A 15969-nucleotide genomic window follows, 5' to 3' on the forward strand; every position below is an offset into this window, starting at 1 on the left:
ATTGAGGTTACAGGGACAAACCATCCCGACATGTAGAAAGAATAGTAAATATGGCAGGCGACCAGCTTGGCTTAACAGTGAAATCCTTGCTGCTCTTAAATACAAAAAAGAAGCTTACAAGAAGTGGAAGATTGGACAAATGACCAGGGATGAGTATAAAAATATTGCTCGGGCTTGCAGGAGTGAAATCACGAAGGCCAAATCACACCTGGAGTTGCAGCTAGCAAGAGATGTTAAGAGTAACAAGAAGGGTTTCTTCAGGTATGTTAGCAACAAGAAGAAAGTCAAGGAAAGTGTGGGCCCCTTACTGAATGAGGGAGGCAACCTGGTGACAGAGGATGTGGAAAAAGCTAATGTACTCAATGCTTTTTTTCCCTCTGTCTTCACGAACAAGGTCAGCTCCCAGACTGCTGCACTGGGCAGCACAGCATGGGGAGGAGGTGACCAGCCCTCTGTGGAGAAAGAAGTGGTTCGGGACTATTTAGAAAAGCTGGACGTGCACAAGTCCATGGGGCCGGATGCGCTGCATCCGAGAGTGCTAAAGGAGTTGGTGGATGTGATTGCAGAGCCATTGGCCATTATCTTTGAAAACTCATGGCGATCGGGGGAGGTCCCAGATGACTGGAAAAAGGCGAATGTAGTGCCCATCTTTAAAAAAGGGAAGAAGGAGGATCCTGGGAACTACAGGCTAGTCAGCCTGACCTCAGTCCCTGGAAAAATCATGGAGCAGGTCCTCAAGGAATCAATTCTGAAGCACTTAGAGGAGAGGAAAGTGATCAGGAACAGTCAGCATGGATTCACCAAGGGCAAGTCATGCCTGACTAATCTGATTGCCTTCTATGACGAGATAACTGGCTCTGTGGATGAAGGGAAAGCAGTGGACGTGTTGTTCCTGGACTTTAGCAAAGCTTTTGACACGGTCTCCCACAGTATTCTTGCCAGCAAGTTAAAAAAGTATGGGCTGGATGAATGGACTATAAGGTGGATAGAAAGCTGGCTAGATTGTCGGGCTCAACGGGTAGTGATCAATGGCTCCATGTCTAGTTGGCAACCGGTATCATGTGGAGTGCCCCAAGGGTCGGTCCTGGGGCCGGTTTTGTTCAATATCTTCATAAAATGATCTGGAGGATGGTGTGGATTGCACCCTCAGCAAGTTTGCAGATGACACTAAACTGGGAGGAGTGGTAGATACGCTGGAGGGCAGGGATAGGATACAGAGGGCCCTAGACAAATTGGAGGATTGGGCCAAAAGAAATCTGATGAGGTTCAACAAGGACAAGTGCAGAGTCCTGCACTTCGGATGGAACTATCCAATGCACAGCTACAGACTAGGGACCGAATGGCTCGGGAGCAGTTCTGCAGAAAAGGACCTAGGAGTTACAGTGGACGAGAAGTTGGATATGAGTCAACAATGTGCCCTTGTTGCCAAGAAGGCCAATGGCATTTTGGGATGTATACGTAGGGGCATTGCCAGCAGATCAAGGGACGTGATCATTCCCCTGTATTTGACATTGGTGAGGCCTCATCTGGAGTACTGTGTCCAGTTTTGGGCCCCACACTACAAGAAGGATGTGGATAAATTGGAGAGAGTCCAGCAGAGGGCAACAAAAATTATTAGGGGACTGGAACACATGACTTACGAGGAGAGGCTGAGGGAACTGGGGATGTTTTAGTCTTCAGAAGAGAAGAATAAGGGGAGATTTGATAGCTGCTTTCAACTACCTGAAAGGGAGTTCCAAAGAGGATGGATCTAGACTGTTCTCAGTGGTAGCAGATGACAGAACGAGGAGTAATGGTCTCAAGTTGCAGTGGGGGAAATTTAGGTTGGATATTAGGAAAAACTTTTTCACTAGGAGGGTGGTGAAACACTGGAATGCGTTACCTAGGGAGGTGGTAGAATCTCCTTCCTTAGAAGTTTTTAAGGTCAGGCTTGACAAAGCCCTGGCTGGGATGATTTAATTGGGGATGGGTCCTGCTTTGAGCAGGGGGTTGGACTAGATGGTCTCCTGAGATCCCTTCCAACCCTGATATTCTATGATTCTAAGAGCCAACTTGGCTTTTGTAAAGGGAAATCCTGCCTCACCAATCTACTAGAATTCTTTGAGAGAGTGTCAATAAGCATGGGGACAAGGGTGATCCAGTGGATATAGTGTATTTAAACTTTCAGAAAGCCTTTGACCAGGTCCTATACCAAAGGTGTTTAAGCAAAATAATCAGTCATGAGATAAGAGGGAGGTCCTCTCATGGATCAGTAACTGGTTAAAAGATAGGAAACAAAGGCTAGGAATAAATGGTCAGTTTATACAATGAAAGAGCTAAATAGCAAGGTCCCCCAAGGATCTACACTGGGACCTGCGCTATTCAACATATTCATAAATGATCTGGAAAAAGGGCTAAACAGTAAAATGGCAAAGTTTTTAGATGATACAAAATTACTGACAAAGCCCTGGCTGGGATGATTTAATTGGGGATTGGTCCTGCTTTGAGCAGGGGGTTGGACTAGATGACCTCCTGAGGTCCCTTCCAACCCTGATATTCTATGATTCTATGATACTGAAGAAAGTTAAGTCTAAGGCAGGCTGTGAAGAGCTACAAAGGGATCTCACAAAACTGGATGACTGCGTGACAAAATGGCAGATGCAATTCAATGTTGATAAGGGCAAAGTAATGCACACTGGAAAAAATAATCCCAACTATACATAGAAAATGAGTCTAAACTAGCTGTTACCACTCAAGAAAGAGATCTTGGAGTCATCATGGATAGTTCTCTGAAATCATCTGCTCGATGTGCAGTGGCAGTCAAAAAAGCAAACCGGATGTTAGGAGCCCTTAGAAATGGGATAGATAATAAAACAGAAAATATCAAAATGCCACTGTATAAATCCATGGTGCACCCACACCTTGAGTACTGCATGCAGTTCTGGTCATCCCATTTCAAAAAAGATATATTGGAATTGGAAAAAATACAGAGAAGTCCAACAAAATTTATTAGAGGGATGGAGCAGCTTCCGTATGAGGAGAAATTCAAAAGCCTGGGACTGTTCAGTTTAGAGAAGAGTCGACGAAGGGGGGACTCAACAGAGGTCTATAAACCATGACTGGGGTGGAGACAGTGAACCAGGAAGTGTCATTTATCCTCTCACATAACACATGAACTCGGGGTCACTCAATAAAATTAACAGGCAGCAGGTTTAAAACAAACAAAAGGAAGTTCTTCACACAACACAGTCATCCTGAGGAACTTGTTGACAGGGGATGTTGTGAAGGCCAAAAGTATATGTGAGTTCAAAAAAAGAACTCGATCAGTTCCTGGGGGACAGGTCCATCAAGGGCTATTTGCCAAGATGGTCAGGGACACAACCCCATGCTCTGGGTGCTCCTCAACCTCTGACTGCCATAACCTGGGAATCGACAAGAGGGGATGCGTAACTGCCTTGGTCTGTTCATTCTCTGTGAAGCATCTGGCACCAGTCACTGTTGGAAGACAGGATATTGGGCTCGATGATCATTGACCTGACTCGGTGTGGCCGTTCTTTTGTTCTTATTAGTTAGTTCAATCTCAGCTATTAGAGTTGGAGCAGAAATTACTTCAGGGAAGTTCTCTGGCCTGTGTTATACAGGAGTTCAGACTAGATCAGAGGACTACAAACTGTGGGGCATGCCCCCCTAGGGGGGCACGGAGGAATATTGGGGGGGGCACGGCAGGGCCTGGGCCAGCCCCCATGGAAGGGAACGCCACCTAGCCCCGCTTTGCTCCCAGATCTGCTCCAGCCCCGCCCCCGGGCTTGGCCTCTGACCGTGGACCAGCCAAGGCTCTGCACCCATCCCCAGTCCCTTCCCCGTCCTCAGCCTTGGCCCCTGGTCCTGGTTCCACTACTATCCTTGGCCCCTGGCTGCAGCACCCCCCTCCCGGCTCCACTCCTGGCCCCAGACTCACCCCCAGCTGCAGCCCCAGCCTCAGTCCCTTTATCAATATCGGCATCCCCCACCCCTGGGAGCCATAGCCCTGCTCCCATTCCTGGCGCAGGCGGATGGGGGAAAGGGGTATGGGTGGGGGTGCAACCCTGAAAAGTTTGGGGACCACTGGACTAGATGATCACAACGGTCCCTTCTGGCCTCAGAGTCTGTCCTTCTGTGCTGAAGTCTGTTCCTTGCACGTCATGAACCAGAACCAGCTGAGCCTCTGTGGGAAGAACCACACTCACAGACGCACACTGGCACTGCCAGGTTGCAGCTTTTCTTCCTGGTTCCCTCTCCCATGTTTCAGGGTCATAATAACTGGAATCAGAGTAACAGCCGTGTTAGTCTGTATTTGCAAAAGGAAAAGGAGGACTTGTGGCACCTTAGAGACGAACCAATTTATTTGAGCATGAGCTTTCGTGAGCTACAGCTCACTTCATTGGATGCATACCGTGGAAAATACAGAAGATGTTTTTATACACACAAACCATGAAAAAATGGGTGATTATCACTACAAAAGGTTTTCTCTCCCCGCATCCCACTCTCCTGCTGGTAATAGCTTATGTAAAGTTCTCTCTCCCTACAATGTGCATGATAATCAAGGTGGGCCATTTCCAGCACAAATCCAGGGTTTAACAAGAACGTCTGAGGAAGGGGTGGGGGGTAGGAAAAAACAAGGGGAAATAGGTTACCTTGCATAATGACTTAGCCACTCCCAGTCTCTATTCAAGAATTATGTCAAGAATTATAACAGTCATAAACCAGTAAAATACTCTACTTGCGCTATATTGATGACATCTTCATCATCTGGACCCATTGAAAAGAAGCCCTTGAGGAATTCCACCATGATTTCAACAATTTCCATCCCACCATCAACCTCAGCCTGGTCCAGTCCACACAAGAGATCCACTTCCTGGACACTACAGTGCTAATAAACGATGGTCACATAAACACCACCCTATACCGGAAACCTACTGACCGCTATTCCTACCTACATGCCTCCAGCTTTCACCCTGACCACCACACGATCCATCGTCTACAGCCAAGCTCTGCGATACAACCGCATTTGCTCCAACCCCTCAGACAGAGACAAACACCTACAAGATCTCTATCAAGCATTCTTACAACTACAATACCCACCTGCTGAAGTGAAGAAACAGATTGATAGAGCCAGAAGAGTTCCCAGAAGTCACCTACTACAGGACAGGCTTAACAAAGAAAATAACAGAACGCCACTAGCCGTCACCTTCAGCCCCCAACTAAAACCCCTCCAATGCATTATCAAAGATCTACAACCTATCCTGAAGGATGACCCAACACTCTCACAAATCTTGGGAGACAGGCCAGTCCTTGCCTACAGACAGCCCCCCAACCTGAAGCGAATACTCACCAGCAACCACATACCACACAACAGAACCACTAACCCAGGAACCTATCCTTGCAACAAAGCCCGTTGCCAACTGTGCCCACATATCTATTCAGGGGACACCATCACAGGACCTAATCACATCAGCCACACTATCAGAGGCTCGTTCACCTGCACATCCGCCAATGTGATATATGCCATCATGTGCCAGCAATGCCCCTCTGCCATGTACATTGGTCAAACTGGACAGTCTCTGCGTAAAAGAATAAATGGACACAAATCAGATGTCAAGAATTATAACATTCATAAACCAGTCGGAGAACACTTCAATCTCTCTGGTCACGCGATTACAGACATGAAAGTTGCGATATTACAACAGAAAAACTTCAAATCCAGACTCCAGCGAGAAACTGTTGAATTGGAATTCATTTGCAAATTGGATACAATTAACTTAGGCTTGAATAGAGACTGGGAGTGGCTAAGTCATTATGCAAGGTAACCTATTTCCCCTTGTTTTTTCCTACCCCCCACCCCTTCCTCAGACGTTCTTGTTAAACCCTGGATTTGTGCTGGAAATGGCCCACCTTGATTATCATACACATTGTAAGGAGAGTGATCACTTTAGATAAGCTATTACCAGCAGGAGAGTGGGGTGCGGGGAGAGAAAACATTTTGTAGTGATAATCACCCATTTTTTCATGGTTTGTGTGTATAAAAACGTCTTCTGTATTTTCCACAGTATGCATCCGATGAAGTGAGCTGCAGCTCACGAAAGCTTATGCTCAAATAAATTGGTTAGTCTCTAAGGTGCCACAAGTCCTCCTGTTCTTTTTAGTAACTGGAATGGGAATGGTTTCTTGGCAGTGGCTGCCACAGGGCAACCAGCTCATCAGGGCTGGTTTGGTTGAGGAGTGGCAGCAGGTGATGAAGAAAGCTCCTGCCCTGTCCCTGCTGGAGCAGCCAGGGCAGCACCTGGTCCCGGGGTAGTGTCCTACCTCAGTCCCGGCACAGGGGAGTTCCTGGAGACAATAACGACCCACAAGCTGCTCTGTGGTTCTTACCTCCCACTTGCCGGGATCTGGCGTCTCAATAACATGCCTGTATTTCTTTGTCCCACGCATGGTCCAGGCCCAGAACTGATGGCGATGGCTCTGAAAGAATCCGAAGGTTCCCAAACCTGTTACTCCAGTACAAACAGTCGCCTGCCTGCAGGCGGGTGAGACAAGGACTGGGTACTCACTCCTCCCCCCTCATTCCAGGCAGCGAGGTTTGTCCCAGTCTTATCAGCCCTACGCTGTAATGATTAATCTGAACAGTTACATTTCAACTGCTCCTATCACCCCATGTCCTGCTGCTGGGCAGATACCCCAGCTTATCTCTCTAGGGTCCCCACCCCCCCCCACCACTGATCCCAGGAGGATAAGGGCAGCTGCTTGCGTCATTTCTGCTGCACAGGCAGAACACAGAGCCCAGGCAACTGGTCAGCAGCTGTGCAGCTGCATGGCATGACAGGTGCATGTGGGCTCCTGGCCAGGGCCCGCGTGCAGGGCAAGGGACTGATCATGAGCCCAGCTCACCCTCAGAGCAGCCAGGGACGCTGCTTTCCCCAGCAATGCTGTAGGCAGCCAGAGAAAGCTTGTGCCCCCTCCCCAGGAATCAGACAGAGCAAGCATCCCTACAGCCCGTCTCTCCCCACTCACCTGCTATTCTGTATCCACCTCAGTATCCTGAGGGCCCTGTCTGCTCCACTTCAGCACCATGGAGCCAGCATCTCGGGCCCAGGAGAGATCACAGAACTGAATGGAATTGTCTCTTATGGGAGCATGGGCAGAGATGGGCAGCCCTGCCCTTGAAGGCCTGTGTTCCCGCCTCCACTGGAAGCACACACGTGGGGGAGACTGCCTTTGTGCTCTGGTCTGACGCCCCCATCAGAGTTGGAGTAAACCCAGCTCCATGCAAAGATACCCCACGATAACGAGGTGGGGCAGGAGGGGGCAAAAGGCAAGCCCAAGCTTCCAACCCCCAGGGAGATGTTGTGGCATTTGGGCCCACAAATTTACAAGAATTGTGAGCTCAACTGCACCAAGTCCATACACGCTCATCTGAGATTACACTACCCTATACCAACAACTGCTGGTGGGAAATGGTGCAAAAGGGCATCACAAGAACTGACCTGCTCTAAATAAAACAGCCAAGTTAATATGAGTCAAGAATTGTGTTGAAATTTTGCTTGTTAAAAACAGGAGCTGTGTAGCCAGAGGCTAATGATCCAAAATTGATATGTCAGACATTAGGCCTAATTGGCAGCCACAGTAACGAGGGGATGGGCTATTCCACCCAACACTCCCTCTGTGGGGCATTAAAAGAAAGAGATTTTGCAGGGAAAGTACAAAAGAATGGAGCGGCTACTAAAGAAAGCTTCACCACCATGGTGTGTGTCGTCCCCCCCACATTGTTTCCTGGGACTCTGGGCCATCATCACCCTGAGCCTGAGAAATGTCCTGACCAGGCCAGGCCAGGCCAGGAAGAAGGAGCCCAATGACACTGCTAACCTACCAGCTCCATCTGAATCTTAACCACCGCCTGGGAGGAAAGGACTTTAAACAGCAGCAGCAGGGGCAATAACACCAGCTCCAGCCTCTCTCAACGAACCTCTCACTCTAGGAAGGACAGCGATTGCCATCTCAGATACCATCTAAGAGCCTGTCAAGCAAGGGTTGGGTTTTTCCTTCAAAACACTCTGCTCCTAAAGGAAAGGGAACAAGAAATGGTCACATGAAAGCCTTATTTCATCACTCACATTTCAGCTGCTTTACCCGTTTGCCTTTTTCTGTTGCTGTAACAGCAGGTGAACATGCTGTTTAACGGGGAGTTGGCCATGGTGCTAAGCAAGCGGAGGCCTCTGCATACCAAACGCCAAGCCTTGGTTAAAACTGATTAATGTTGGACAGTGACTGTGTTCTGTTAACAGCTTTGTCCCATTTATTCCATCTAAATTAATACTTCACAGGCTGGAGAGGACCAGGCTGGATTGGGCAGCAAGGGCAGGGCCAGGCAGGGTAGAGTAGGCCGGGCAGGACCGGGTAGCGAGGGCTGGGCTGGACTGAGGGTATGTCTGCACTGGAGCTGGAGGTGTAATTTCCAGAAAGAGAAGACATAAGTGCACTAACTCTGATCAAGCTTGAGTGTTAAAGATAGCAGTGTAGCCACGGCTGCATGGGCAATGGGATAGGCTACCTGCCTCAGGGACATACCTAGGGGTCAGATAGGCGCGTATGTGGGGCGGCTAGCCTGCTGTTTTCAGCACAATAGCTTGATCAAAAACTAACCGTGGCTGCACTGCTATTTTTAGCACAATAGCTTGATCAGAGCTAGTGCAGGTATGTCTGCCCCAACAGGAAGTTACACCTCCTGCTCCAGTGTAGACTTGGGGCTGAGCAGAGAGGGGCAGGCAGGGCTGGGCCGCACAGGGGAGATCCACTCTTGGTTCAAGCTCGGAGCAGCTCTGTGTTACTTGCTTCAGCCCCAGCACCCGCTGGCAACCAGCGAGATGTAAAATGGAGAAGCGGAGCCCACCAGATCTCTGGCACAGCAAAGCTCCTCATTGCAAACTTGTTAGTTCTCGTCAGACCCCTCAGGGTCAGCAGCTCCAGGATGTCCTCCCCGTACACCATTGCTGGCTTTCTCTCCTGTGCCAAGTGGCCAGAGGAGCTCAGCCATGCTGGAGGCAGCATGGGGAAGGAGGGTATTGTACTTGGGCATCTCCTCCCCAGAGACACAAACTGGAGGGAGCTCCGAGGCGAGTCCTGGCCTGCAGCACCGCCAGGCTGGACTACTACAGGAGCCTAGAGTTTACTGCCGCTGGGGCCGCCTGTGGCAGCTGGTTTCCTGATGGCACTTTCCTGCAGGACCCCATGTCGTGCTGCTGCTCTGGGATCTGCACTGGCCACTCGGTGGTTTCCAGGTGGAATTGGAGGTGTTTGTTCTGACTTATAAAGCCCTAAAGGGACATCCCTACTTGAGAGAGACCGCTCTCCCCACCGAGCCACACTCCAGGTAAGCGGAGGCACCTCAGCTGGAGCCCACTTGTTATAAGAGAAGGGGTTGGCAGCAGGGCTCTCAGCTTTGTAATCTGCTCCCCACATTACAGGGCAAAATAGTCTGGTTCTACAGACCTTCAGGGAATGTTGCCAGACCCACGGTGTGAGAAGTGAAGCCTTGATGGGCTGGTTTGTGGGGAGGGAGGAGCTTTGGTTGGGGCCTGTTAGGGGGCTAGATGCTAGTTTGATCTGACTGTTTAAATGCATCATCGACGTGCCTGGTGCCTTTTGTGTATGAACCAATGGAAGTCTACAGCAATAAACAAAATGCATATATTAATTTGAGTCTTAGGAAGCAACTAGAGCCTCCTGCCCTTCACTATTGGTCTTGAGGAACTCCGAACCCTTACCTTGGGAATATGCTCCAACCCAGGGCATCTCTCAGTCCACAGGAAAAGGCCACCCATAACAGCCCTCCTCCCAAACTGATCTGGTCTGAGGATGCTGCCATCCCTGGAGACCCTGGGGGTCGCACGCCTCCAGTTCTCTTCAGGAGCAGGGCCTGGCTGGTCATGGGCCACAGCACCCATGGACAGGGCTGGCCTTACCATGTGGAGAACTGAGGCGGCCGCCTCTGGTGCCAGACTGTGGGGGGGGGTGCCACTGCGACCCAGAGTGTAGAAAATGGTGTCTGCTGCTGGTGCATCTGTATTCTCTCTGCTCTGGATGCACAGAGATGGGGGAGTGCTGTGCTGGAGGAAGGAGGGCACAAGAGACATAACAGGCAGGCAGGAGAAAAGGTGAGGGGGAATAACAGAAAGCAGCAGGAGCTGCAGGGACAGAGAGGAGCAGGAGCCTCTTATGTCCCTCACCTGCACCCCCAGGAGCCTGGACTGATTAACCCCAGCTTCTCCGGGAGCTTCCTGTTTCCTGCTGCTTCCCTGAACCCACTTGAGGAGAACAGGCAGTCAACTGAAGTAGTAGGAGCCAGTTAGCCCTTAAGACGCTGACCTCTTCCCTCACTCAGGCCCTGCTACCAGCCTGCTTATTTGTCCCCTTCAATTGAGTGTTGAGAGCCACTATAGCTGGCCCAGAACAGCAGTCATGAGTGAAAGAAGAAAACACCCCTCTGGGGCAGCATTCAGAAAAAGAAAGAAAGCAAAGGAAGCTTTTCTATCTAAGCAGGAAGGAGCTCTCCCGAGATACATAGACACAAATGTTCATGGTGAGCCTTCCAGCCCCAGTGAGGATGTGAGTGGTGAGGAGATGCCTGATCTTCCAGGTAGTCAGAGTGCAGGTGACCTGGCAGCTACTGCAGCATCTGTATCTCCATCTCAAGTGGATGGAACCCTGCACATTCCTGAAGTGTAGATCAGAGAAGAGTGTGGTGGAGGCGCAAGAAACAGCTGCTGCTGAGTTTAGTTCCTTACGTCTAGAGGATCCAGGACTGTGGACCCACTTGAGCAGTAGCCCGAGGGACTTCCTTGTACTGCATGGGCCACAGCAAGTGAAAAACTTCATGTTCCCCAAAGACAATGAAAATCGAAGTTTCCATCCAACACATTACCGGTGTGAAATCCCAAGTGGTGACAAAGTGAAGAGGCCATGGCTTATGTTCTCAAAAACCCAGAATGCTGCATACTGTCTTTGTTGCAAACTCTTCCAGTCTAATGTTCCAGCCACATTGGGTTCTACAGGAACAAAGGACTGGAAAAATCTGGCAAGAAATCTGGCATGCCATGAGAAGGCAGCAAATCACCAGAGAGCATTCCACAGGCGGAAAGAGCTTGAGATGAGACTAAGGTTAAAGGTCACCACAGATGATCAGCATCAAGAGAAGATTTGCCAACTTTACTGGCAAAATGTTCTGAAAAGGCTCATTGCCATTGTGAGAATGCTTGCTACCCAAAACCTAGCCCTGCGTGGCACTGCAGATCAGCTGTATGTGCCAGACAGTGGAAACTTCCTTAAAACTGTGGTGCTGATGGCTGAGTTTGGTGCAGTACTCTAGGAGCATCGAAGAAGAGTCACCACCCAAGAAATGTACACACACCACCACCTTGGAAAAACAATTCAAAATGAGATCACACAGCTACTGGCATAAAAGTCAAACAGAAGATTGTGGCAGATCTGAAGCCAGCAAGATATTACTCTGTTATTCTGGACGGCACACCTGACATCAGCCATAAGGATCAAATGACTTTAATGGTGCGTTTTGTAACAACAGCAGAACCTATGACAATGTCCCTGCAATGGTGACTGTCAGAGCATTTCCTAGAATTTATTGACATTGATGATACTACCAGAGCTGGTATGACAAATGTGCTTCTTAAAAAGCTGGAAGAGACGGGTATTGCGATAGCTGACAGGAGAGGTCAGGGCTACGATAATGGTGCCAACATGAGAGGAAGGAACAGAGGAGTGCAGACACGGATCCGAGAGTTAAACCCTCGAGCTTTTTTTGTCCCATGCAGTTCTCATTCATTGAACTTGGTGGTCGTGATGCAGCATCAGCTTCTCGTGAGGCTGCTGAATTTTTTAATGTAATTCAAAGCATCGATGTATTTTTCTCTGCATCAACTCATCGATGGCAAATTTTGAAGCAACATCTGGGAACATCCTCTCTGACACTGAAACCACTGAGTGCCAGATGATGGGAAAGTCGAGTGGAGGCGATAAAGCCTATCAAACACCAAATTGGGAAGATAGATGATGCCATAGTTGCCATTATGGAGGATAACGCTATGACAGGAACTGTTTGTGGGAGAACAGTGGCAGAGGGAAATGGAATCACCAGAAACATACATAACTTCAAATTTCTGTGTGGCTTAGTGTTGTGGCATGACATAACTGTTTGAAATAAATGTTGTAAGCAAGAGACTCCATGGTGTTACCTTGATATATCTGGAGCAATGGAACAACTGGACAAAGCAAAGTCATCCCCTACAGTCTTATTGGTCAGATGAGGGATTTCAAAACGTTCTGAAGAGTGCACAGAAGTTGGCAGAGGAACTTCACACTGAAGCTATTTTCCCACCCATTCAAGAATACAAGAGTCACCGAAGAAGACATTTTGATTACGAGGCATGGGATAATCCCATAAGAGTCCCCAAACAACAATTCAAAGTTGAATTCTTTAACCAGGTGCTAGATTGTGCAATACAGTCAGTTGAAGAACATTTCATGCAGCTCAGGGAACACAGCAGTATATTTGGGATGTTGTATGATATTCCAAAACTCCTCACTGTACCTGAAGAAGGCCTACACTGCTGCAAACCAGCTGAGCGGCGAACAGCTGAGAGGCTAACAGAGGGAGTTTGCCTGGGATCTGTCTGAGAGGAGGTATGCTAAGGGCTGCTTTAGGGAGGCTGTGTTGGTGAGTATCCGAGTGTCTGTTGTGGGGACAGTTTGACCACGTGCTTGATTGGTTGTTTGAAAAAAAGTGTGAATTGGACGTGCTTTGTTCCAGGTGAGCCTTGAGTGGGCCTGAGTGTTATAAAAAGCCAGTCAGCTGCGAACAGCAGAGAGGCGAACTCCCAGGCAAACTCCCTCTGTTAGCCTCTCTGCTGGCTTCTCTGAGTAGTTACTACAACTCCTGAGGAAGCTCGTAGAAGGAAGGTAATATGGATGGGGAGCGTTCAGCTGTTGTGACCTGCACTGGATGTGCCATGTTTGTCTTTCTTCCACAGGACAGAAGTGACTGTCTGTGCAAAGTGCAAGGTGGTCTCCATATTGGAAGAGAAGGTTCAAGATCTGGAGAAACGAATATCGACCCTGCATTGCATAAGAGAAACTGAAGATTTCCTGGACAGATGTCAGGATATGCTTCTACGGGCACAATGTTCTGAAGATTCAGAGCAGGCTGCGCAGTGGGGACAGAAGGACAGTGAAGAAATTTGGCAGCATGTGACCTCCAGAAGAAGAAAGGGGAGCGTCCATGTACCAGCAACGCAGATACAGGTAAGCAACCGTTTTCATATTCTCTCCACAGGTACTAATGTGGAGAGTGCACTAGATGATACATCTAAGGGAAGGGAACAGAAGGAGACTCCGCCGATTGGAAGGCATGAGATACACTGTCCTAGGGATGGGGGTTCCACAACCACCGCTCCCAAGACGAGGAGGCGGGTGGTAGTGGTCGGGGACTTGCTCCTCAGGGGGACTGAGTCATCTATCTGCCGCCCCGACCGGGAAAACTGAGAAGTCTGCTGCTTGCCAGGAGCTAGGAATCACGATGTGACAGAGAGACTGCCAAGACTCATCAAGCCCTCGGATCGCTACCACTTCCCGCTTCTCCACGACGGCACCAATGATACTGCCAAGAATGACCTTGAGCGGATCACTGCAGACTACGTGGCTCTGGGAAGAAGGATAAAGGAGTTTGAGGCGCAAGTGGTGTTCTCGTCCATCCTCCCCATGGAAGGAAAAGGCCTGGGAAGAGACCGTCGAATCATGGAAATCAACGAATGGCTACATAGGTGGTGTTGGAGAGAAGGCTTTGGGTTCTTTGACCACGGGATGGTGTTCCAAGGAGGAGGAGTGCTAGGCAGAGACGGGCTCCACCTAACGAAGAGAGGGACGAGCATCCTCGCAAGCAGGCTGGCTAACCTAGTGAGGAGGGCTTTAAACTAGGTTCACTGGGGGAAGGAGACCAAAGCCCTGAGGTAAGTGAGGAAGTGGGATACCGGGAGGAAGCACGAGCAGGAGCGAGCAAGAGGGGAGGGCTCCTGCCTCACACTAAGAAAGCAGGACAAACAGCAAGTTATCTCAAGTGCCTATACACAAATGCAAGAAGCCTGGGAAACAAGCCGGGAGAACTGGAAGTCCTGGCACAGTGATTAGAATAACAGAGACTTGTTGGGATAACTCACATGACTGGAGTACTGTCATGGATGGATATAAGCTGTTCAGGAAGGACAGGCAGGGCAGAAAAGGTGGGGGAGTTGCACTGTATGTAAGGGAGCAGTATGACTGCTCAGAGCAACAAGGGCGATGTCATGGTGGGAGTCTGCTATAGACCACCGGACCAGGGGGATGAGGTGGACAAGGCTTTCTTCCGGCCACTAACAGAAGTTACTAGATCGCAGGCCCTGGTTCTCATGGGAGACTTCAATCACCCTGATATCTGCTGGGAGAGCAAGACAGCGGTGCACAGACAATCCAGGAAGTTTTTGGAAACGGTAGGGGACAATTTCCTGGTGCAAGTGCTGGAGGAACCAACTAGGGGCAGAGCTCTTCTTGACCTGCTGCTTACAAACCGGGAAGAATTAGTAGGGGAAGAAAAAATGGATGGGAATCTGGGAGGCAGTGACCATGAGATGGTCGAGTTCAGGATCCTGACACAAGGAAGAAAGGAGAGCAACAGAATATGGACCCTGGACTTCAGAAAAGCAGACTTTGACTCCCTCAGAGAGCTGATGGGCAGGATCCCCTGGGAGAATAACATGAGGGGGAAAGGAGTCCAGGAGAGCTGGCTGTGTTTTAAAGAATCCTTATTGAGGTTGCAGGAACAAGCCATCCTGATGTGTAGAAAGGATAGTAAATATGGCAGGCGATCAGCTTGGCTTCACAGTGAAAGCCTTGCTGATCTTAAACACAAAAAAGAAGCTTACAAGAAGTGGAAGATTGGACAAATGACCAGGGAAGAGTATAAAAATATTGCTCGGGCATGCAGGAGTGAAATCAGGAAGCCCAAATCACACCTGGACTTGCAGCTAGCAAGAGATGTTAAGAGTAACAAGAAGGGTTTCTTCAGGTATGTTGGCAACAAGAAGAAAGTTAAGGATAGTGTGGGCCCCTTACTGAATGAGGGAGGCAACACAGTGACAGAGGATGTGGAAAAAGCTAATGTACTCAATGCTTTTTTTGCCTCTGTCTTCACGAACAAGGTCAGCTCCCAGACTACTGCACTGGGCAGCACAGCAAGGGGAGGAGGTGACGAGCCCTCTGTGAAGAAAGAAGTGGTTCGGGACTATTTAGAAAAGCTGGATGAGCACAAGTCCATGGGGCCGGATGCGCTGCATCCGAGGGTGCTAAAGGAACTGGCGGATGTGATTGCAGAGCCATTGGCCATTATCTTTGAAAACTCATGGCGATCGGGGGAGGTCCCGGATGACTGGAAAAAGGCTAATGTAGTGCCCATCTTTAAAAAAGGGAAGGAGGAGGATCTGGGGAACTACAGGCCAGTCAGCCTCACCTCAGTCCCTGGTAAAATCATGGAGCAGGTCCTCAAGGAATCAATTCTGAAGCACTTAGAGGAGAGGAAAGTGATCAGGAACAGTCAGCATGGATTCACCAAGGGCAAGTCATGCCTGACTAATCTGATTGCCTTCTATGACGAGATAACTGGCTCTGTGGATGAGGGGAAAGCGGTGGACGTGTTATTCCTTGACTTTAGCAAAGCTTTTGACACAGTCTCCCACAGTATTTTTGCCAGCAAGTTAAAGAAGTATGGTCTGGATGAATGGACTATAAGGTGGCTAGATTGTTGGGCTCAACGGGTAGTGATCAATGGCTCCATGTCTAGTTGGCAGCCGGTATCAAGTGGTGTGTCCCAAGGGTCGGTCCTGCGGCCGGTTTTGTTCAATATCTTCATTAATGATC

At 49.2% G+C, this 15969-nt stretch overlaps 1 protein-coding gene across 1 annotated transcript in view; it reads right to left on the minus strand.

Annotated features, from left to right (window-relative positions):
• GCKR (glucokinase regulator) overlaps positions 1–6447 on the minus strand; it is a 38028-nt gene extending 31581 nt beyond the window's left edge. Inside the window, exon 1 of the mRNA XM_048846173.2 lies at positions 6388–6447. Within this exon, the coding sequence (XP_048702130.2) occupies positions 6388–6447 (60 nt within the window). The remainder of the gene's footprint in view (positions 1–6387) is intronic.
• Between the last annotated feature and the right edge of the window lie 9522 nt (positions 6448–15969).

The sequence above is a fragment of the Caretta caretta genome, chromosome 3 (assembly GCF_965140235.1).
Source record: "Caretta caretta isolate rCarCar2 chromosome 3, rCarCar1.hap1, whole genome shotgun sequence".
Lineage (NCBI taxonomy): Eukaryota > Metazoa > Chordata > Testudines > Cheloniidae > Caretta > Caretta caretta.